The following is a 22,510-nucleotide window of genomic DNA, read 5'->3' as shown; positions in this document are numbered from 1 at the left end:
ATAATAAGAAAGGTAAATGATGTGTCTTGTCTATCTTTGCATATTCTAAAGCATTTTTTAGAGATAGTACTAACTAATATTTGGATGGTTGAGTGAATAATAATAATAGTATTTTGTTTATTGTTTCTGAAGCTTCCACTTCAAGATGGGAATTAACATAATGCAAATTTATGCTTGTATAGCAGAGTCTGACAGCCTAATTTGCATAACAGGAAGTATTCTCATTTTCAACAGCTTGAGACTTGCTTTCATATTCACTCTGAGACTTGATGCAGATAAAATGGCATCAGAAAATAGGTCATTTAACATAAAATCCGAAGAACTTATGCTTATCTTTAAAGAAAAAGCTAGTAACTAACTTGTGTCTGTTGTTATTTAGTTACTTATTAATGATTATACAAATATGGAGATAACTTGTCAAAAGACATTCTGCTTTATAGTATAAACACATCATTAAAATGCATCAGTATCCAATAATTCTCTACTCTGTGTTCAGGGCCTTTCACTAACTCATTCCCTTAAACTTCATCAAAGCTGTTGTCTTATCGCTGGCCAATGGTACATACACAGAAGCAAAATACATCATTTCAGAACCGTTGCAGTTAATTGGTGGTTTGACTCTCTAGCCATCATATCTTTACTTCAGGGATTATGAAAACCCATATTGAGACAAAGCCTACATCAGTCTGAATTCTAAAATGATTGTAATGGAAAGGACCTCCTGTTGACCCATATTAGTCTAGACAGATGGAGCATGATTAAGAAGTATCCTTTGTCATTGAGTCATGGATATTTTGGGCTTGTGGAATAATGGTACATATTATAGCTCTGTGGATTGAAACTAGGGATGATTTCATTTCCAGATAATACTTTTAAAACATCTGGAAACTATTTTGGTTGACACACTAATGGGAATCTTACTAATATTTGGTTGGCTCAGGTCAGGCATGTTGCAAAATATCCTGCAGTACATAGGACAGAAATTCACACAAAGAATGATTTGGGCCAAAATTTCAAAGGCATTGCTACTGCCATAGCATGCCCTCTTAAAAGTCACAGATCTATATATCTACACACATATCTCTTCATCTTCTAATATATACATATTCTACCTAGCTACAATTGTCGGTGATCTATTTATTACAATTCTATGTACAATGAAACTACTCACACATATGCTACAGATTTTGGAAAATACAAAAAGCATTGTTAAAGATTTGTTAAATAAAATCATCAAATACTGTATTTGAAACTCTACATTTTCTTGGTAAATATAAGTGAGGTAGCTTCTGGGTGACATGTGAAGCTGTAGTTACCAAGGACTGCATAATAGAGGACCCTAAGATAGAAGAGTAATAAGAAATCACAAGAACAGGAAAGGGACTTTATCATGGATGCCAAGCACATTCACTTCTTCCACATTGGTGTCAGCATTGATTGTTTTTCTCATTATATTGCAAATACTATCAAGCCACCAGCGTCTCCAAGCTCTCATGTTTAATATCCGCATACATTTTAAAGTTGAAAATAAAATAGTACACTTCAATATAAACCAAAATGTTTTGAAAATCTGGAATGATCACTGTCAGCCACATGCTGGTTGCTAAGAGTACCTGTGTCAAATCCATCCGGACATGATGGAACCTTGTCATTCCACTCCACATTATCAGACCCTCTTATTAAGATATTTCTTGTAAGAATTCCAACTTCTGCCCTGGCTTCAAACACAGTTCCATCGGGGAGTGTGGTGGCGATTCCCAAGTGTGTGTAGTTTAGTGGCCTAGTTAGAGTTATGTGCAATCCATCAGAGGACACTGATGCAATGGTCCGCTTCTCGTTCTCTACTTGGCTGTGTCTGTAAAATTTTAAGAAAAAAGAAAGTTAACTTACACATTTGCCATATTTGGTTTACACATTTGAATGTTTCAGTCATAAAATAAGGTGCTTTGGAAAAATGTCACGCCATGTTCTGAAGAGATATTTGAGAGAAATGTTTTATACGCAGAGTAAGTTTGATGACTTATTTCAAACCGGAGAGCTAGATTTGTTCAGAGCCTGCAAAAGTAATCATTTATAGCTTTAAGTATCATCCCCAGAGGTTCTTAAATGAGAATGACTTTATAGTCGCAGTAATGACTGAAAACAGCTTCCGAGGGGCTGTGCCACTGGCATCCTGTGGAGAGAGGCCAGAGATGTTTCTAAGCATCCTGTAAGACATACATAATAGCTTCCTACAGCAATGATGATCTGGTCCAAGGTGTCAATAATGGCAAAGCAGAGACTCTTATTAGAAGTTTCTAAGCGGAGAAATTATTCAGTTGTCATTTATTCTCTAATATACTCAAGATTCCAGCCACAGTGAGTCTTGCTGATTTTATGATGTACACATTCATATATTTAGTTCTTTTAAAAATCGGGATCTGGCATGGTTCTAGTGTTGCAGGTGTACCGTGACATTATTTAGTGACACCACAATCTTATGAAGCACTTTCGTTGAGGTATATTTTGCTATCATGCCTATCACCTCATTGCATCTTCACCGCAGTTGTGTGAGGAAGGAAGTGATAGCATTGCAATTCTATGGAAACCGAGAGCGACCAAATAACGGCCATGGCAAGCATTCTTGCTAGGAGTGGACAAAGCCCGGTCCCCATAAAAACTCATTTCCTTTTTTTTAGCATTGAAAATTTTTATTTTTTTTAAATTTAATTATAACTACATTGTTCTACTCTTTTTCTTATATTCCTCCCATATTGACCCCTTACTTCCCAAATTCACTATGTCCTCTTCATTAACCAGCGTTGTTACAGAAAAGCTGTTTCTTAATTCTGGCTTTAAAATTTTTCAGATTGGATTCACCCATGAATAGTAAATTAGATTTAATGAGAAGTCCCTTAATTTGTATTTCTTAATTTGTATTTCTAGCTTTTAAGAGCTGGGCCATCTTTCCAGCTCTAATTCATGTGTCCTTAAACCAGCTCTATTATAAATTGCAAACTTGCTCTTTTATTCCATATAGATAGGCTATAAGTGAGGATTTCCCATTTTATTAGTAAGCCCTGTGATTTTCCTCCTTTTGTATTTTGTCATTATATAATTTAAATTTCCTTCTGTGGGGGGCGATAAATGAATACTTCCAAAGCTAAATTTGTAAGTATATATTTATCTCTCTCCAACATCTGTAATCCTATTTTTAACTTGAAAAATGGTATCTTGCATTTTAATTTTTAAATTCAGTCACGGGTTTGGCAGATCTGTTTCTTGTCATAATTACTCTTCATTTCCTGATAAACATAACCACATGCAATCTAAGTGTCTGTAATTTAAACATCAAGCTAAACCAAAGTGCCTCTCGTCCTCCACTCTTTGATATTCTTGGGGCGGCGATGCTAGGTCCTAATTTATTAATTGCTAGAATATGTAACTAAATGGAAGTTAAGGCGTTTAGGTAGTTTCAGCTGTGACGTGTCAGGCATCTGGAAAGTTATGCCAGCTTATTCTCATTGTACAGATTTCTTCTCCTTTGACTCTATCACAACCTCCAGTTTTCTTCTGTGAGAAACACTGCCAAGCATGGATGATAAGGGAATTCTGCCTGCTGCTTAGTCACGTCCTCTGGTGACCCCAGACAAAGCAGCTCACATACACAAATGTGTTTAGCTAAAGCCTCAAGTCTGATGCTTTCAAATGACATTTAGTAGCAGAATGCTTCTTTCTAGTGAAATCTTACAATAGAATCTAACCATGTAAAATGAAGCATTTTACTGCTATATATTGTTTTACTATGGTTCAGATTTAGTCTTGTTCTTATAACAAATTCAGTCACTGGAAACTCAACACACATTGGTGATCAGACAGACGCTAACATTTGGCCCACATGTATTTGGCTGTTTATATTCGCCTTTTCTGTTTGTTTTTTGTTGTTTTGTTTTCTGAGACAGGATTTTTTTTTTTTCTGTGTAGCCCTGGATGTCCTGGAACTCACTTTGTAGACCAGGCTAGCCTATAATTCACAGATATCCTCTTGCCTCTGCCTCCCAAGTTCTGGGATTAAAGATGTGCACCACCATCACCACCCAGCTGGCTTATCATTCTTTACCAAATGCTTCAAGTTCAAATAAAATGGTTTGAGAAATTCCCATTAATCAATTTTTTCATAGATTAAAAAAAGCTGTAAGCCAACTAAATCAACATTATCTGATACCTGTGTCCTGTGCTTGCAATCACGATGCTGTCTCCTGCCTTCCATGTCACTGCTTCTTGTACAGTTAAAGTCCATTCTCCTGCATTTGCAGTATGAGCCAAGCGAGTCCAGACCACAGGAATAGGCAGACCTGAAAGCCACATACAAACCAAGCATCGCTTCAGAAGTGTTTTCTGGGTTACTACGCGCATTCTGAATTTAAATTAAGTCAATTGGAGAAGATTTATTTTATCTTTATTTTACCACTTGTCTCAAAAAAGAAAGATGAAAATTTCTTTTATTTTAGAAAATGAATAATCAGGTTAATAGTAATCTACATCCATAATAATGTATGAATATATGAAATTAGTAAAGCAGCTTAAACTGACAATCTACAGCTAAACTGTATACATATATATTTCTAAGAAATTGCAGTAGGATATATATTTAGTACTAAGTGAGACATCTAAGGTCACAGTATTTCTGTTCATAGCAGTCTGGATCCATAAAAGGCTTCAACTACCACCATAGAGAAGACATCAGTGTAAAGGTGACTTTGTTCATGTTTAAACAATGTTACCCTAGCACCTCAAACATGATGAAACTTCATTACTTGCTGTCAACGTCCTGAACTACAGCTATATACAACTATAAATTTGTTTTTACATTTTAGAAATATTCTGGTTAAAGAAGTAAAAATGAAGAAATTACCATCTTCCAATTTCAAAATTAGTGCCTTTTCAGACAGTAAGTAATGATTAGATAGCATACTTAAGGAAAGGGCAAATGGTACCAATAGTGTTTGGTTGTCCACAGACATAGCTATCAGAAGAGTATGAGAAAGCCTAGAAGGAAGGCATGAAATTAGTTCTCAGACTCACTTCTGTGTGTAACTTTCTAGACTAAGGGAGTCAGAAAGAAACAGACTATCCAAAGATAGGAGAAGATGGGCAAGTTTATATCTGAGCGCCTTTAGCCTACCGTGAAGATCCAGTGTGCCCTCCCGCACACCCAATGTCTTAGCTCCATATACAGGGAGCTCAGGAGATCTAAGATGCCCATGAAGAGTAATGACAGCCTTGTGTTGGAATGGAGATGCTTCTGTCCCAATCTGAAAGAATTCATAGATCTTGTTCAGAAAACGGAAACTCAGAATTCATAATTCTTATTTAGCAAAAATAGTTATTTTTCCTTTTCATCCTTATTTGAGAATAGTCTAGTCATTTATATCATTCTTTCTCAATGTAAGCCTTACATTTTTGGGTGTACCTGTTTTGAAATGCATGTAGGTACATGTCTGTGCTGCTGTCACTTGGAAAACATCAATATAAAAAGAGCGCAGCTTAGGAACCTTTTAAACACTGTTATCCTGGTGTCCAGGGTATGTAAAGCAGATTATTCTACATGTGGAGACTAGAAGGTGACCTCCAGAGTGGTTCCTCAGATTATGTCTACTTTTTATTGTTGATCTCTCCAACGCCAAGACTTGAATTTTCTAATAGGCCGATCAGTATACAACAACTGACCTTCAGAAACAACCGGGTGATTGATACAGGAAGTTTTTTTTGTACTTTAAATTCCACAACGCACCAATTTTTCTCTATCAAAATGCAAGAATTTTCTGAGACTCACTCTCCTGTGAGGTTATAACATTAATTCAACCAATTAAAGCGAAGATAACTTCAGAATTATTTGTTAGAATTAACTATTAGTTTTATACATAATATTTTAAACAACAAAATTAAGAGAAGATATTGTTTCCCATACCTGAAGAACGCCCCCATCTGTGATTAGGATATTTTCCGCCTGGAGTTCAAGATCAGCTTCATCAAATATCAGAGTTCCACCTGTGAATCCCATAATCTTAATATGTCTCAAGACCCCAAGGGTTAACAGCAAAATAACGTCTAGGGTAAACTGCTTTGTAATAACCATTTGCTATTTTAGTCATCATTAAACAGTTCAACTACATGGATTAAGTTCATAAAACAGGTCTTCAAAATATAAATTAAGAAGAGAGACACAGTCATCTTTATAAAAATTATTGTGATTGTAGGTACCCGAGGCCTGAGGCCTGCAAAGCTTGTGACGCCATGCAAAGCAATGTATAGGTCTGTTGCCTAGGCAATGGCTGCCATTTACCCAGAATTCCATAGCCCACCTTTACCTGTAATTACGTCACTGCCTGTATATAACTGAGCAGTGCTCCTTTCCTCTCTCTCTTTTCTTTCTCTTCCCCCTTCCCTTCCCGCCGGCTACCCCTTCCCCTTCTTAAATAAAGCCCACGTGGAGCTATCTGGTCTAGCGTGTCTCATTGCGGTTCATGGTTCCACCGCGGCCAGCGGCCCGGCACCCGGGGTGCGCACGTGTGAGCCCGGCAGAGGCAGCCACAACGCAGGGAGCAGACGGGACACCTGAGCGAGCGCAGAAATCAACGCAGAAACCAACAGTGATGTCAACATTAGTTCTCATCTTTTAAAAAAATTATCTCTGAAAGCTTTACTATTTTGTGCCATAGCAATAGCTAGACGAGCATAATTAGGAATATACTGAGATGAGTTTTTATAAGATTGATGTCAATTTGAAGATACTACACCTTAATAATTCTTTAATGACTTCAAATAGTATTAAATATTTTTTATAATTGTAGAAGCTAAAAAACTATCCTAAAACTACAGAAGGCTTTAGGCACAAAAGACCATTCTGACAAAGTTTATGCACAAAAACTCCAAGCACTTTATTATTACTCTTTATTATTTTGTTCACTTAGAAACGGGATTGCTATGGTTAATTAATTTTTATAGTAGATAGAGAACACAAAAATCATAGAGGAAACCCAGATCACAACTGAAGGCAGGTTCATGGGCAAAAGAGAGGAGAATTGTAGTCAGCTTCTAGTTAGAAACCAGATCTTGGGTTCAGACTCCTTCTTAAAGAGTCTGACCTAAGGTTGGACTCTTTAGCACCAGTTTCCAGGTTACAAGCCTTTCCCTGGCACTTCACTTCATAACAACCACGAATCAGGAGGAAAGCAGAATTTAAGTTTATGGTTTGGCTCCTACCACCAGCCAACCATTATAAAGGACCACAAAATTCCGTAAGACCCCCCCCCCATTAGATGTGTGCCAGGCTAGCAACCCCCTGGCTTGCTTGCCATTTCCTATAAACCTTTGTGCCACTGAAGGCTTGACTAAAGACCCTAGATTACATCAGAAATAGCTCCTTGGTGGTCTTTTGGGGTTCGTGAAATGGGCACAACACTAGGGCAATCAGGGCTTGTTAGGACTGACTTGAGCAAACTGCTAAAATTTTGTAGCCTCTGGGATCCATGACCTTAGTATTTTCAACATTGGAAATTATGCTATTTTAATTGATTAAATGTGAGGACATTGAGATGTTCAGCACCCTCCCCTATTATCTCTGAAAAAAAAACAACTTCATGAAGCAAAGTTTAAAGAATGTTACTGGAAACCCACTAAATAATATCATAATCACAAACAGGTTTTAAAAGTCTGATTCAAAGATGAATGCTCATAATCAAGGCTTTTGATTAAATTAAGTTGATGGAAATAATCAGCAGAGTCTAATATACAAATTTTTACAAAGTTACCTTGAATGAGTAACATTTTCAGAATAGGAGTACTTTGGTCCAGCAGAATTATCTGTCCTTTTGTAATAACAGCAAGTGACCCTTCCTCTGGTGGCGGCTTTCCTCCCCATGAGGAGTTGGCAGACCACACATCGGCATATAAGAAGTCAGCATTTTCCTGTAGCAGAGTGCAAGAAGCCACAAAGTTCAGAGAATTTATCAGAAAACTTCTCAAAGAAAGAAAATCTGAAACAGGATATATTTATCTAAATAATAAAATGGATCTCAATTTTAGGGTGTTACAGATGACTCAATTATTTCATGATTATAACAAGGTTAAAAATCCATTATTAATTATTCCACAGACAGAATAACTAAAATATCAAATAAAACATGAAGAATAAAGAATAAAGAACAAAAATGTTTACGTTTAGTACAGGCACACTTCAATTATCTGCTGGAGACATTCAAACAAGATATCTACTAGTAATCAGCCCTCCTCCAGAGTGCTAGATTTTCATTGCTGTGGTGACTATACTTAACTGACATTACCAATTTGGCCATGCCGATGTTTTTGATGTTGACATTAACTATAGCCCACCCCGAAGGACTGTGAGCACTTGTCATGCAGACGATATGTGTCTTGTTGGAATGTTGGATATCACATTTGCTGTTAGCTATGGAGACTTGAACGTCCTGTGTGTTTTCACTGTAAAGGAAGAAAATGTTGATGATCACACTTACTTTAAATTTCTACTTCACATATTAAAAGCTCTGCATTCATAAGTTACTGTTAAAGCAGTGATAATACTGTATGGATTATCAAAGTGCAGGCTGATACCATCTTAACATTCAGAAATGTTTGTTGAGAAGAAGTAAAGAAAGGCTTTAAGAAGTCAGGGAATAGAAAAGTACGAACCAGCAAGTGTTTTAACATTAAAGGAAAGGGCTGCCTGCATTCAAGGGATCCCAGTTCTTTCTGGTCTCCAATAGCTGCATTTTGCAAATTATAGAACTTGCTCACGGATTTTTTTTTTCCCTTGGCAATTTGAGCACGGTCACAATATTTTGAGCACGGTCACAAGAATTTAACCTCTGCTTGAAATGAATTACAGAATATCTGTAAGCACTTGAGAAATTTATCAAGCCTTCCACTCTTTAAAGCACTGACGTTAGCTTTGCCCACTGAAGATAGAGAGGCCGTGCAGCTGAGTGATGGGATCGGAAAAAGAGCCCGGCTGGTTGAAAGGAAATGGATGACAGAAAACATGCTTCTTTGGGCCAATGAAACAAGTTGCTATCAGAGATGAGCTGATGGGGAAGGCGTAACAAACGATTTATGTTTGTGAACTTATTGCTAGACTTGGGGTAAATCATTCTGTCTCTTTAACCTTAACCACCAGAACATGATGTGAGATAAAAACACCTTATATGGCAAAGAAGGAAACTTCCGTGGGCAGGAAGGCCCGTAGCACAGAGTTTGTAACCACTTATTGTTATTGTTAGTACTATTTTGTAGCTCAAGCATGGCTTATAAACAAGGTCCGCACTTCAAGACTGTACTTGATTACTGTGAGATACAGAAGAGAGCAAGTGTAACACCTTGCATCTAGAAGCAGGTTGCTGTGTACCTGTGTTAAAATGGTACCTGAATCCAGATCCTGTGACTGTAAGCCTGGTGCCTCCTGCCGTGCTGCCTCTCCTGGGAGATACTTCAGTGATGAGAGGAGTCAGGGACAAGACATATGTAAATAGCTTCGTGGTTTGAGATGAATCTTTCCCGTTGACCACCCTCACTCCACAGACTTGATCAGATCCCATGCCTACGATGAGAAGGGAGTCAAATGAGTAGAGTTCTGCAATCAGGCCCAGATTCATTGCCAAAACCCTGAATATTTTCATTATAGTCTTGTTTTTCCCATGAACACTTCATAATGCACACAGGATGTACACAAGTTAGCAAGATCCTCTAGCAACAGTAAAAACACAAAATACACATATTCTTTATACTCTATTAACAAGGGAATGGGGAAGAAAAACACTCAGGCCTCCCTTGTGGGCAGTTCTGCAGACCTGCCAACTTAGTTTTGCAGCACTAGAAGGTCTAACATTGCATATCACAGCTGGAAAGAAGCAGCAGCAGCAGAGGAGGCAAGGGAGGGGCTAAAGCACACAAGGAACCCATGTAGAATAACAAGAGGAGGAGGAGCCAATGTTGAGACTCACAACCTGCCAATTTTCCTTAGTACTGCTGCATGATGTCATCAAAATACCAATTCTAGTGTCTAAGTGACAAGACTAATCATTAAAACATCAGGTAAACAAAAAGTTCAAAAAAAAGTCAGCAAAAAATTCCCAAAACTATGAAATCTTACGTTAGAAATATCTGCACATAAAACATATTTGTCTAAAATGTCATTTTAAGGCCTTCTCAAACTTTTCCGCCAGTTGGTGGTGACACCTTTAATCCCAGAACTCTGGAGGAAGAGGTAGGCTGATTTCTGAGTTTGAGCCAGCCTGGTCTACAGAGTGAATTCCAGGACAGCTGAGTATACATATAGAAACCCTGTCTCAATAAACGGAAACCATAACTAACTAACTAACTAACTAACCAACTAACTAATCTCTCTCTCTCTGAATTGTTAAATAATAATAATAAATCTCTAAACAGTACTAGACAGTTGATATCCACAAGCAATCAAATTATAGCTAATAACATCTCCATTTAATAAAAAACCTATGGTGGAGAGACATTTAGTAACTTGGCTGCAGGTAAAAAGGAAGAGGTAAAATTTGAGATTTAGTATTACCCAGAGCTCAGGTTTTATTTTTCAATCAGTAAAAATAAACAAGACTTATAATAACAAAAATCATAAATCATGTTTCAGATATCCTTTTACATTTGTTAACTTCAAAATAATCCTATGAAGAATGCCACTATGTTAAAATCAATTTGATAGATAAAACATCTGAAGTAGAGAGAGGTTTGAAATTTTCCCCAAGAAATGTTAAAGGCTCAAACCCTTTTGATGACTGCCAAGGTTAATCCACAAAAGCATTATAGCAATTCATCTTTTAAAATAACTGATTTTTTGAGGTTATGTTATAAACATATAATTTCCTCTCATTTTTCGTCTCTCCGAACCCTCCCATATATACACTTCTTTACTCTCTTTCTAGTTTATAACCTTTTCCCACCAATTGTTGTTACAGTTATATATATGTATTATTGCTAAATACAACATGATCGGTCTATGTGATGTTACTTGAATGCATATTTTCTGAGCTGACCTTTTAGTATAAGATAACCGGTTGGTGTCCTCCCTGGAGAAAACTATTTTTTCCGCTCTCAGCACTCTTTAGTTGCCTTTAAAGAAGATTTGACTAATAAGAACTAACAACACGTTCTCCATTCATATGCTCAACTAAGAGCCATGAATTGATGTCACAAACCAAAGTTGTCAGATTTACACAGGTAAGAAATACAGTTCTGACCAAATTGCTTGAAGTCAGGATGGTCATAGATCCGACTCAATTACTTCAAAAGAATTCAACAACCTGAGAAAAGACTATTTATTATCTTTCTAAAAGTAGCATTTCTTACAGGCTACCATTTCTTTTGAGAACTTACCATTATTAGGTGGAATCTCACAGAACAATGTTGTAGAGTCAGATCTAAGTTTGTCAACTGCACATTCAGAGTCACAGACCAATATAGTTGAATTCCATGGATCAAATCCCATGCCTGTCACAGTCAAGGTTTGCCCACCACCAAAGCTCCCTGAAGAAGATAAATCCAAGGAGAACCTGAGCGAATAGGCAGGAAATGTCCCCTCTGTACACATTTGTTTTAGTTAAAAATCCAAAAAGAAAGTTACTTTATGTAACTTTCTTTGATCTGAAATTTATTGTTATTAATAAAACCAAAGATCTTTTAATTGCAGTGTTTTAATTTTTCAGTGAACAAATGTAACTTCTGCTAATTTAAGTAAATAATTTTGGAAACTAAAATTTAATTTAAAGGAGATGTCACAAAGGATTTTAGAGTACTCAAAACATACATTAAACATCACTACTTGAGTATTTTCATCACACTTTTTGAGGATTTTTTAACCATTAATTTTCAAGTAGAAACAGTGCTGTGGAAATAATTTTATTCCTATTATAATAAATATGATTTTAAAATTCCCACATGTAACTTTAGAGTTTAAAATTAGAAAACTTTTAATTAAATGATATAACAGTAAGAGAAATGTAAAAGTTATTATTTTGGAATGATTGGTCAATACTCTTTTGTTAATTTATTGGACAAATGAAGGTAAGTATTTTTATTATTATGTGAAGTACAAGTTATGGCAGGGCTTTAAGATTATGTTGTTTCCAAATGAGTGCTGAAATAATATAAACTGTCTAATCACCTTGTATTGGGTAAATATTCTGAATAGATAGCGGGTACTCAAATACAACAGAGGAGACAGCAGAGCCTTTTGTCTTATGAAGCATCATCACAGGAAAAATGCCACCTGCATGTTCTCCCACAATGCACTGTAACACAGTGTTATTGACAGTGGTCACATTACATACACTCTCTTTTATCATCACTGAAACATCGGAGATAGCAAATCCCAGATTAGACCCGGTTATTTCAACTTCAGTTCCTGGTAGACCTTAAAACAAAAAGGAAACCATATAAATACACAAATACATATACCTGCTAATGTTTCTATATGCACTTAAAGATATGCAACTTTACTTCTGTGAATAAAAGAATATTGATTTGATCCAGGCAGGCCTTGACAACCAACACCCAAGAGGCAGGTAGGTCATTGAGTTTGGAGGCTAGCCTTTTCTACAGAGCAAGTTACAGCACAGCCAGGAATACAGAGAGAAATCCTGTCTTGAAAAACCTAAAGCCAAACCAAATCAAAATAATACCCAGCATTTTAAAAGTATATATAACAGTACACATGATATGCTATGTACATTTTTACTACAATATATACCAGCCTATTATACATTCATTACAAGTGATTTATCTCAATGTTTGCTGTTTTCCGGCCCTTCTATCCATGATAACTTATAAATTACCTCTTTAGTCTGGTAGAGAAAGAGGAAAGAAAGAGCTATGGATTTCTGAGCATGAGTCATCACTTTGTGGTCATTTCTCCTTTGTAGAAATTCTTTCTGAGAATGGGCTACACTTTCGGTTACTCAAGTGTTTTCAGTAGCTACATTTTGAGAACAAATATGCCATGATATAAAAATAATGATTTACAGTAGAAAATAGAGAGAAAAACTAATTTAAATATTTTTAAAGTAAATATTGATGTTAAAGCTTTAAGTTAAATACAAGCAAACCCCAAATGTTCATTTTATCTGTTACTTTATTTTTGATACAATAATCATTTCATTCTTTTTAATCTCTTCATGAATTTTAGTAAGTTTTAAATACCTCTTACTTTGTGTAAGTGCAGTTAGGTACAACTGTTTTTGTAGAGCTAGAGAGATGGCTCAGCAATTAAGAGTACTGATTCTCTTTCAGAGAACCTAGGTTTGATTCCCAGGACACACATGTTGACTCATAATGGCTCCACAAGTGGCACACATACACACTTGTAGGCAAAACATAACAATAAAATAAAAATTTGAAACTGCCTTTAGGTTTTCATTTTTTAATAAAGTCACTGTAAACATATAACATTTTTCTACTTTTATGTAAATCTTATGTTGAATTAATTATCAAGGAAAATAGGAACTCCAAGATAATGAAGAATATTACCTTCATTATATAGCCCCTCCTTCTTCACATACACAATTATTATATATCAAATTACCATTTTTTGTAAGAACAAATATTGTACATGTGAGTTTTCTTCCTGCTTTCCTATTTTATCCCATCCAAATCTGTACTGCTTGTTGACCAAATCATGTCATACATGTCTTTAATTAATTATGAATCTAATAATTCATAATCTGCTGTTTCTGTTGAAATTATTTAACAGTATCTCATATTTATTGAGATTTATTGAGAACTATCTATATAGAGTTCATTATTTTCTGTGCAAGCACGACAAGAATTAACTTGTTCAGAACTCTGTTTAGCTCTACAATCTCACCTTTAGATGGTTAGCTCTTTAAAAAAAAAAAAAGATTGTACTTTGAAGGCACCAAACATGGAAATTCCATAGGACATTAAAGTTCCATAGAACAAATTCCTAAATTTTGCCTGAATAGATAGTAATCTTTATAGATTATTATGAATTAAAATCTATATTTAGCTCTTAAAATAAAAATTACTAAATGATTGCCTAATGAAATAAAGATTATGACAATAAAAGTAATTATGAGTCATTACCATAAAATTATACATATTAATGAAAATTCATGCTAGCAATATTTTCAAATACAAGCTAAATTATTTCTAAAGGTTAAAATTTTGCTTGACATTTCAAATGTGGCATTCTTTTAGAGTAATCAATCAATAGCCTATCCCATTATTAAACCAAGTAGCTATCTTACCTATTTTAAGTTTCTTATTCATCACACAGGTTCTTTGGAGAATACATACATAGACAGATGGAAAGAACAGTCATGGGAGCAAACAACACAATTGCTGATGAGGTCAATACCAGCCCTGTGCAGGTGCCACAGGTGTGCTGTTAGTCCTAAGTGGTATAAAGAAGCCGGTTGAGCAAGCTTTGGAGATTAAGATTAAGCAGTGCTCTTCTGTGGCCTTTGTTTCAGAACTTCCTCCAGCTTCCTGCCTTTAGTACCTCCTTATATGGGGGATTGTGATAGGATGTGTAAGTGGCATGCTGTTTTGAGTCAGGACCTGTTACCCCAGCAATAAAAGGCAAACTAAACGGCCATGCTCTTGACTGTTTCGCTGCAGCTGCTTCTGTGGGAGCCCTCACATAGATAATGAGTAGTCAGATAGCGTGGAGACTAGAACCTGCGGCACAAGGCAAAGGGTAAGATGCCATCTCCATTTAAACGTGCCACTTCCTTGGAAAGAATCTTGTTGTACCAACAATATTTAGCTGGAGTTTATAGAAATAAAATATTCTGAACGAGTATCAGTGTTAATAAGCTCAATCACTCGTGAATCTTAACAGTTGTTTCTTGTGCCACATCATTATTTATGACATAACCTACTCAGTTTGTTCCCAAGACAGTCATCTGTTTCTTCCTCATTTGTAATTTAGACCAAGATGATGGACATTGTATTCCTATATTAAAGCTGGAATTTTACACTGAAAATGCATGAAAAAAATCCAAAATTAAGACTGCAGAACTTGAATCCCATGCATTATATTAACTGGCTTAAGGAAAATGATGTACAAGACATTCTTTACTATCATAACTCAATAATAATATAACTGTAAAGTGACATCAATACAATAAATAAAAAGGCATGTAGATATTGGAGTACCTCTATTAGGGATGATTCTTTTTAGAAATGGAGTATCCTCCATGGCATATGTAAATGACAAAGGTGGGTAGGTGACCACATTGACTTCAATCTTCAGAGTGGCTGCACCAGCTCTCCCGGCTGGGGTGCTACAGTAGACCTCACTGGAGTTGATGAACGTAATGAGACAAGGCTGATCCCCAACAGTAACTGTGGTGTTTCCGGGAGAAAATCCATTGCCTGTGATCATCAACATTGTTCCACCAGCAATGCTTCCAGAGGTTGGTGACACAGAAGCTACTGCAGGGCTGCTGATGGTGAGATTTCCCAGAGCCAAGCCCTTAGACCCAACAACAACACTGAGAGAATGAAGTCCAGCTGCTAGTGGAGTCATGAGAACCGTAATATTATTCTCACTAACATCTATTACTCTGAACTGTTGACTGCCAATAAATATAGAGATCTCTTCCAACACTGTCCCAAAACCTTCTCCTTTGATGAAGACATTTCCAGATCCTTGGATCGAGTTTGGGAAGACTCCTGTTACAGAGGGAGCAATGTTTTCCAAATATGAAAAACTGCAGTTGCCCTGACATTGGGCAGGAACTCCATGTATTAAAATGTCTACAAGAACAAGCTGACGGGGAGCAGGAGATGTTTCACATTCAATAGCTGTGTAGGTTACAGATAGAACTTTACATGGGAAATCACCCATAAAGACTTCTACACCTGCAGAAGACGCCATAAATCCAGAGCCTTGTATGGTCACCCTTGTCATTCCTGTAGTTGACCCTGCTTTCGGCATCACCATATCTATGTTTGGCAAAAGTACAAACCGCCTGTCAAATTCATTGGGCAGTGTGTTGATAGCAGTTCCCAAGTTGTAGACAATCAAAGTAACAATTTCTCTGATGCCAACATCCATTGAGTTTTGAGGGTCAATATGACACATAATAGAATTTTCACTACTTTCTTCTACAACACAAGGGTAGCTACCAATTGTAACCTGGAAGAAAAATGAATATAAAATAAGATGCATTCATCCATTACTCTCCTATGAACTTCATGTTTGTATTATCATCAATTATATTTTTAAAACAGTAATTCTGTGAAAAATTTGTATTCATAAAATTAATTTGGGAAATTGATGAATACATGTATTAAGTTGACCTTATGTTGTGGTTTTACAAGTGTGTTAATAACTGAGTTATTCAAATTAACCAAAAAGTATAAAACTAAATAACCATCAACTGGATGACTGAATAGACTCTATGTGATATACATGTGATATAACAATGTGTTTATTCATCCATGAAGAGAAAGGAAGTACAGAAACATGCATGAACTTTCAGCATATTATGGCAAGAGAAAATAAATGTTCACAAAGAACTTCATACTGTAGAAAAATACTCAGAATAGGCAAATCTATCTAGAAGGAAAACAGATTAGCAGTTACCATTGTGCTGAACTGGGTGAAGGACGTGGGTGATGTCCAATGAGGTTTCTTTTATGATCATGACATGTTCTAAAACTTATTCCAGTCAGAGGTGTACAATTCTATTAATATACTATTAAATATACACACATACATGCAATTGTAAACTTCAAATGAATTCATAGCATGCAAGTTATAGGTCATAAATCTGATAAAATTCCACCAGGAGATTGTTGTCAAAATATGTTCTTCTTACAGAGCACGTGGATGCTGAGAAGAGACTCTATTTTCTTACCTTGTTAGCACATGCAAGACTACTGAAGCCTTGTCCACTGATAGTTATGAGTTCATTTGCTGTTCCGGTAGAAGGAGTAATGTTGATGATAGAGGGTGAAATGCACTTGGAAAGCTCGAAGAATAACTTATTTGAATGCTTAACCCTTGTATCGTTTAGGCCACACAGGGGTTCTGTTGCTAGGCAGCCTGCTGCAGTACTTGCCAACTGTAAATGCGCAGGCCCTGCTTTAGACAAAAAAATCATTTGTAAACCACGCACACTATCCTAAAACAAGAACTCTGTTTAGACTCTATTAGTGTTTACATTAATGAAGGGGGTAGATGGTTTTGCCTTTTGGAGATCTGTTATTTTTAAAAATATTTTTAAAGTATTTTAATTTATTTATTAAATTATAAATTAATTAGTAATTTTACATAATTCTAGCCTTAGAAAGAAAGAGGGTCAGGTAGATGCAGTCATCTGACATCTCCTCTACAAAGGTCACTTTAAGCTGGGTCACCTGGTGTAGTTTCCTTCTTTAGCCCTCTTACCTGGAACATATGTCGCTTCAATGTTTCCCACAAACAGATGCAAGGGAATGTGCCTGGTTTCTGCTGGAAAAACGTTAATGACTCCTTGGAGAGATATGGAGTGAGTCTCATCAACATACCCGCTGCTGTAGTAATGGATTCCAGGGGAAGTAAACTGGTAAGAAAATGACCCTGCCATAGAATAAGATTATACACAAGAGATATAAGCAATTAATGAATCTTCGAAAACTAGGCGGGGAAATTGGAAATTATCATTTCAATGCAAGTGCAGATACAATTTTCATATTATTATGTGTCTTATAGCTCAATAGGAAGTAGTAGAAAATGAGTCACTGGCTATAAAGACTTTCTTTTGTTCATTTGGTTTTGGTTTTCACAATGAATTTCATATAAGAAAGACAAGATCCAGTTTTACTTTTTAAAGAAAACCATGGAAAGTCTGGCCTAATTTATCAAATTTTAAGAAAAAAGTAAAATGAAAATTTAAATAAACTATTACATGCATAGAATAAACTAGTTATCTGAAAGGCATAATCACACTTAGTTTTCCATTAAAAATGAGGATAAGCTGATTACAATCAACAAAAGTTCATTATTTATTATCAGGTTCGTGTGACTAAAACATATAATCCTATCTTCATATAGACCTATTGTACTATGTTGTATAACATATGTTTCAGTTGGTCAATTATCATGGATTCAGTAAACATAATAAAACCAGAAATAGCATAATAAACATCTTAGTATGTTTAAGATAATTTCTTGAATTTATTTATGCTTTTTCAATAGGAATAAAATGCCAGGTAAACTAATTTCTGTGTTTTCTTACATGACTAATTCATGTAAACATATTTACTATGAGTAAGAAAAAGGAAAACAATGAATTACCGGATGCAGATTTTTGCCTTCCATTTGTAAATCCTTTGCCATCGTAAGTCACACTTCCGGGACTGGAGACTGAGAAAATTCTGTACCCTATACCCCTAAGAAAGGGGTGTGCTTGCCAGTACCACACCACGGTATCGCCCACAGTCACATTTAAGACTGATGGTGACCAGGCATAACCTAGTCCATGCACTGGGAGTAAAAAATTGAGGCAGATTTTTAAAAGGAAAAGAAGTAAATGTCTTAATAAGTGACCATGAAAACAGCCATTTTTATAAAGTAAGAACAACTTTCAAGTTAGTAGTCTATATTAATGTTTGTACATAATTTAAACTCAACCAAAATAAAACCAGGATTACTAGAAAGCAAGATCATGATATGCAAAAGATGTAATTAATAACTCTAGAGTGATATTAAAGAAACACTGAAAAGAGTTGGATGTTTAAGAAATAAGCTGTTCAGAAATGCTCCATGGAGTGCTTCTAATGTTCTTACCAACTCCTTACACAGAAGAATTTTTGGAAACAACTAGCCATGCAAATAATTTCGACTTGAATATTTATTCTGAAACTCATGACTGAAAATAAGCAGTAACTCAGGACATACTCAACTGCAACAAAAATCACTGGAAATTCCTGAGCATGAAATTATAAATCCTGGCCTTCTCATCTCAACCTCAAGATGTAAACTCATTATTAAGTAACCTCATCATTACATATGTAGTGAGAATGTGAATTTTAATCTCATATGGAGAACACTACAAAAGTATAAAAGAAACAGCACTGGTTCTCGAAACAACTTAAAATGCAAAATAAAAATCAACCTAATCTTAGCATAAACTCTCTTCATTTTTTTCAATATATAAATCTTGGTTGGTACCTAAATGTGAACCGTTGTTGGTAATTCTGAATACAGTCCCTGTTGAATGGAGAGTGCATTTGATGACATTTTCTGATGATGATGTAATGTCGCATGGGAAGGAGCCTAAAAGTATAAAGGCAGGAAAAACATTATCAGGTGTTTTTTATGAACTATAGAGGTGATGTATCAGCAGTAAAGAGCCATTGCTAAACAAAGCTCTAATATTACACAGGAGGATCTTTGGTACTTCTGATGGTGATTATGTTTGAGTGTGTGTTTTCACACAAATGTTTTATACACATTAAATACACAACAGTAATGAAATATTCAAAAGCCGAGTTGTTCACTGTTTCTTTATCACTTTAACCACAAACACTTCTCCTTTTCTGCATTAACAAGAAAAAGTATTGGAGAGAGGGATCGGTAGTTAAGAGCTCTTGCTACTTTTGCGTAAGCTCCAAGTTAAGTTTCCATCACTGATATCCAGTGGCTCACAAGTACCTATGACTACAGCTGTAGGGTACCCAGTGTCCTTCTCTGGCCTCATATGAGTACCAATATGCATGAACCCTCCCCAAACACATTATAATATAGAAAATCAATTAAGACTATTTGTATAACCTTTCTTACAATATTGTAAAATCACTGAAAACATTGTGTAACAGCCCAGTTCCTCCAGCAGATCATTTTAGACAAGGAAAACCTTAACAAATTAGCCCCTACAGGACAAAGATTTTACCTAAGAGAACAGAATTCTCAGTTGGTGTTGTGCTGAACCCAAAACCCATTATAGTGATTTCAGTGCCACCATACAATGAGCCTCTCTGGGGAAACATGTGGATGACTTCCAAAATGTACTGTATGGAAGCATTTATCTTGTTCCTGAAAAAGACAAAAGAACAGATTTCCAATGAGTTTCCTTACCTCACTCCACAGTGTTTTGGGAATAGGAAATAATTGAATACATATACAATTAGACATTAACTTTTCAGACCAGATAATCTGGTAATCATCTTTACTTTGGTTAAATGTATATATTAATTTTGAAAACCAGAATTTTGGAAAATCTAATAGCAGAACTATGCGAGATGCAAAGTCTTAAAATAATACAGAAAATAGGATTTTAAGAAATGAGGTCACAAGAAAATAAATAAAATTCCTTAGAGTATTTAAAATTTTTTACTAGAGTTAACTGTAAAGACAGACGTACATGTTTATAAAAGTAGCAACAAAATTCAATCAATACATTATAGAAGTATTTTTGTGTAATTCAACTGAATTTTTCCTAGTTGTTGAAAACTTGTCAAGACTTATTATTTCAGGGAAAACACATATTTACTTTGTTTTATTATAGATGATATGCTTGCTAGGGTGCCATCAAATATTTTGACCTGATACAGAGGGTTCAACCCCTCTATCCTAGGTCTCACCATGATAGCACAGTAGATTCCAAAGAGGTTTTGTATTGCTTCACTTAACTCCCTTAATATGCTAAATTGGCATTTCTCCAACTACCATCTAAATACACAGTTTGGGTTTGACTTTGTACATAATATCATCCACGAATATCAGAAAACAGCAGATTTTCAAAACTGTTGTGAAATCCTCCCAGGAATTCCAACAGGGGATGCGGTTCTAGAGTAGGCTTACTGGTCCTCACTTCCTGTAAGACGGGCAATCATCTGCCCTTCTATGCTGACACCTGCCTTCTTTCTAAAGCCATTAATTTAGTTTGCTGTTCTTCAAAGTATTCCAAACTATCAATTGTCTCAGAGATGAACTAAAATTTTGCTGTTAACAGTTTAAGGGAAGAAAATTCAGAATTCCTATGAGAGAGAGGAATCCACTGCTTTCTTTAGATGGCCAGATCCTGGCTTGACTGTCATCATTTAATCCTGACCTGATCCATGGAATGTGAGTTCACTTCATATACATTATTATCATACCAGTGATCTAATATTAATACATTTTTACATTTCTAACTGTTACAGAATTGTTTAAGCATTGATGGAAATCCTCCCAATATGTGAGTAACATTGTTGCAGGAAATTACTGTAAATTCAGAATTAAACAACTGCTCTCCCTTCACTGCCAAAACTGCTTGAAAAACGTTTCCTGGACGCATGCAAATCACATGACCAGTACAAAAATTCAACAGAGAATTTTTATAACTTGTTCTAAATGGTTAAAAACCAAAGTGTTATTTTGTACTTTATGAGAATTTTAAAAAACATTTTCCATGAGGAGATACAAAAGAGTAAAGAAAGCAATCAACATCTTTGAAAGTTAATGATTAAATTTTCCCTAGCTCTATTGTATCCCCAAGCATTCCATAGTTCTATCATTATAACCAGTATCAGTACCATACCTTGTTGATGCCAAACCCCAATTTCTGACTTTGACATAGATGTCATATCTTCCTGGAGGCAATGTGGGCAAAAGGCAGGTGATGTCTGTGAAGTTTGAGTGAAGAATCTGGCAGTGCTTTCTTCCAACAGAAACTGTATTTTGTGCGAGTTCATTTCCAAAGTTATAACCTTTAATTGTTAAGTTGACATTTCCTATTGTTTTAAAAGAAAATTACTCGTTGTGTAAAGATTTAACTTTTTATTTAGATAAAATTTTCATATTAACCAAACCAACATATTTATCTTTTATTGGATTTAGAAAACTTTTCCACTTTCAGAGGCAAAATCCAAAAGAATGAGTTAATGCTTCTATGTAAAATGCCATGTTTATTTTACAAAGAAAAAAGCACTGAAGCATTTTTTAAAGATATAATATTTTTCTCACCATTGTACATATACAGAGTAAAATGTTAAGTTGGCTTGTTTGTATTAAAATAAAGGGAAATAAAAGGCATGTTTCAGTGTAAGGAACAAACTTCAGTGAGAACCTGTGCTTTGAAGAACTTTCTGGTTGTGTGTGTGTGTGTGTGTGTGTGTGTGTGTGTGTGTGTGTGTGTGTGTGTGGTGTGTGATGTGTGTGCGTGTGCGTGTGCGTGTGCGTGTGCGTGTGTGTGTGTGTGTGTATGGTGTATGTGGTGTGTGCGTGTGTGTCTGTGCGTGTGTGTGTGTGTGTGTGTGCGTATGTATGTGTGGTGTGTGTGTGTGTATGTAATGTGTGTCTGTGTGTGTCTCTGTGTATGTGTGTGTGTGCTTGTGTATTTGGACTCAAGAAAAGTGGGGAACGTCACTTGTAGCCCCAAAATTCAGCAATGTGTTAGGCACTATAAAAATGCATAATGTACTACAGTTTGAGATTATACAAAATCTACAAATACTTATGAAGTCCTAGATGTCCATTGATGGTGGACAA

General features: G+C 35.7%; 1 protein-coding gene across 5 annotated transcripts in view; it reads right to left on the bottom strand.

Moving 5' to 3' along the window:
* Positions 1-22,510, bottom strand: part of Pkhd1l1 (PKHD1 like 1) — a 145,367-nt gene that overhangs the window by 58,928 nt on the left and 63,929 nt on the right. For 4 of the 5 annotated variants that reach the window (XR_007974021.1, XM_052161688.1, XM_052161684.1 and 1 more), the window contains 16 exons: positions 21,561-21,753; positions 19,932-20,074; positions 19,211-19,315; positions 18,335-18,523; positions 17,447-17,617; positions 16,914-17,140; positions 15,205-16,189; positions 12,191-12,439; positions 11,404-11,553; positions 9,421-9,595; positions 8,325-8,481; positions 7,794-7,950; positions 5,951-6,030; positions 5,165-5,294; positions 4,205-4,334; positions 1,614-1,855 (listed from right to left, as the gene is read on the bottom strand). Coding sequence is in view for 4 of the 5 variants with exons in the window: in XM_052161688.1 (XP_052017648.1) it covers positions 1,614-1,855; positions 4,205-4,334; positions 5,165-5,294; positions 5,951-6,030; positions 7,794-7,950; positions 8,325-8,481; positions 9,421-9,595; positions 11,404-11,553; positions 12,191-12,439; positions 15,205-16,189; positions 16,914-17,140; positions 17,447-17,617; positions 18,335-18,523; positions 19,211-19,315; positions 19,932-20,074; positions 21,561-21,753 (3,483 nt within the window). In the remaining variant the exon portion in view is untranslated. The remainder of the gene's footprint in view (positions 1-1,613; positions 1,856-4,204; positions 4,335-5,164; positions 5,295-5,950; positions 6,031-7,793; positions 7,951-8,324; positions 8,482-9,420; positions 9,596-11,403; positions 11,554-12,190; positions 12,440-15,204; positions 16,190-16,913; positions 17,141-17,446; positions 17,618-18,334; positions 18,524-19,210; positions 19,316-19,931; positions 20,075-21,560; positions 21,754-22,510) is intronic. The other variant, XM_052161686.1, reaches the window with a different exon arrangement.

The sequence above is a fragment of the Apodemus sylvaticus genome, chromosome 17 (assembly GCF_947179515.1).
Source record: "Apodemus sylvaticus chromosome 17, mApoSyl1.1, whole genome shotgun sequence".
NCBI classification, from domain to species: domain Eukaryota; kingdom Metazoa; phylum Chordata; class Mammalia; order Rodentia; family Muridae; genus Apodemus; species Apodemus sylvaticus.
This window is presented reverse-complemented; position numbering and strand designations above follow the sequence as displayed.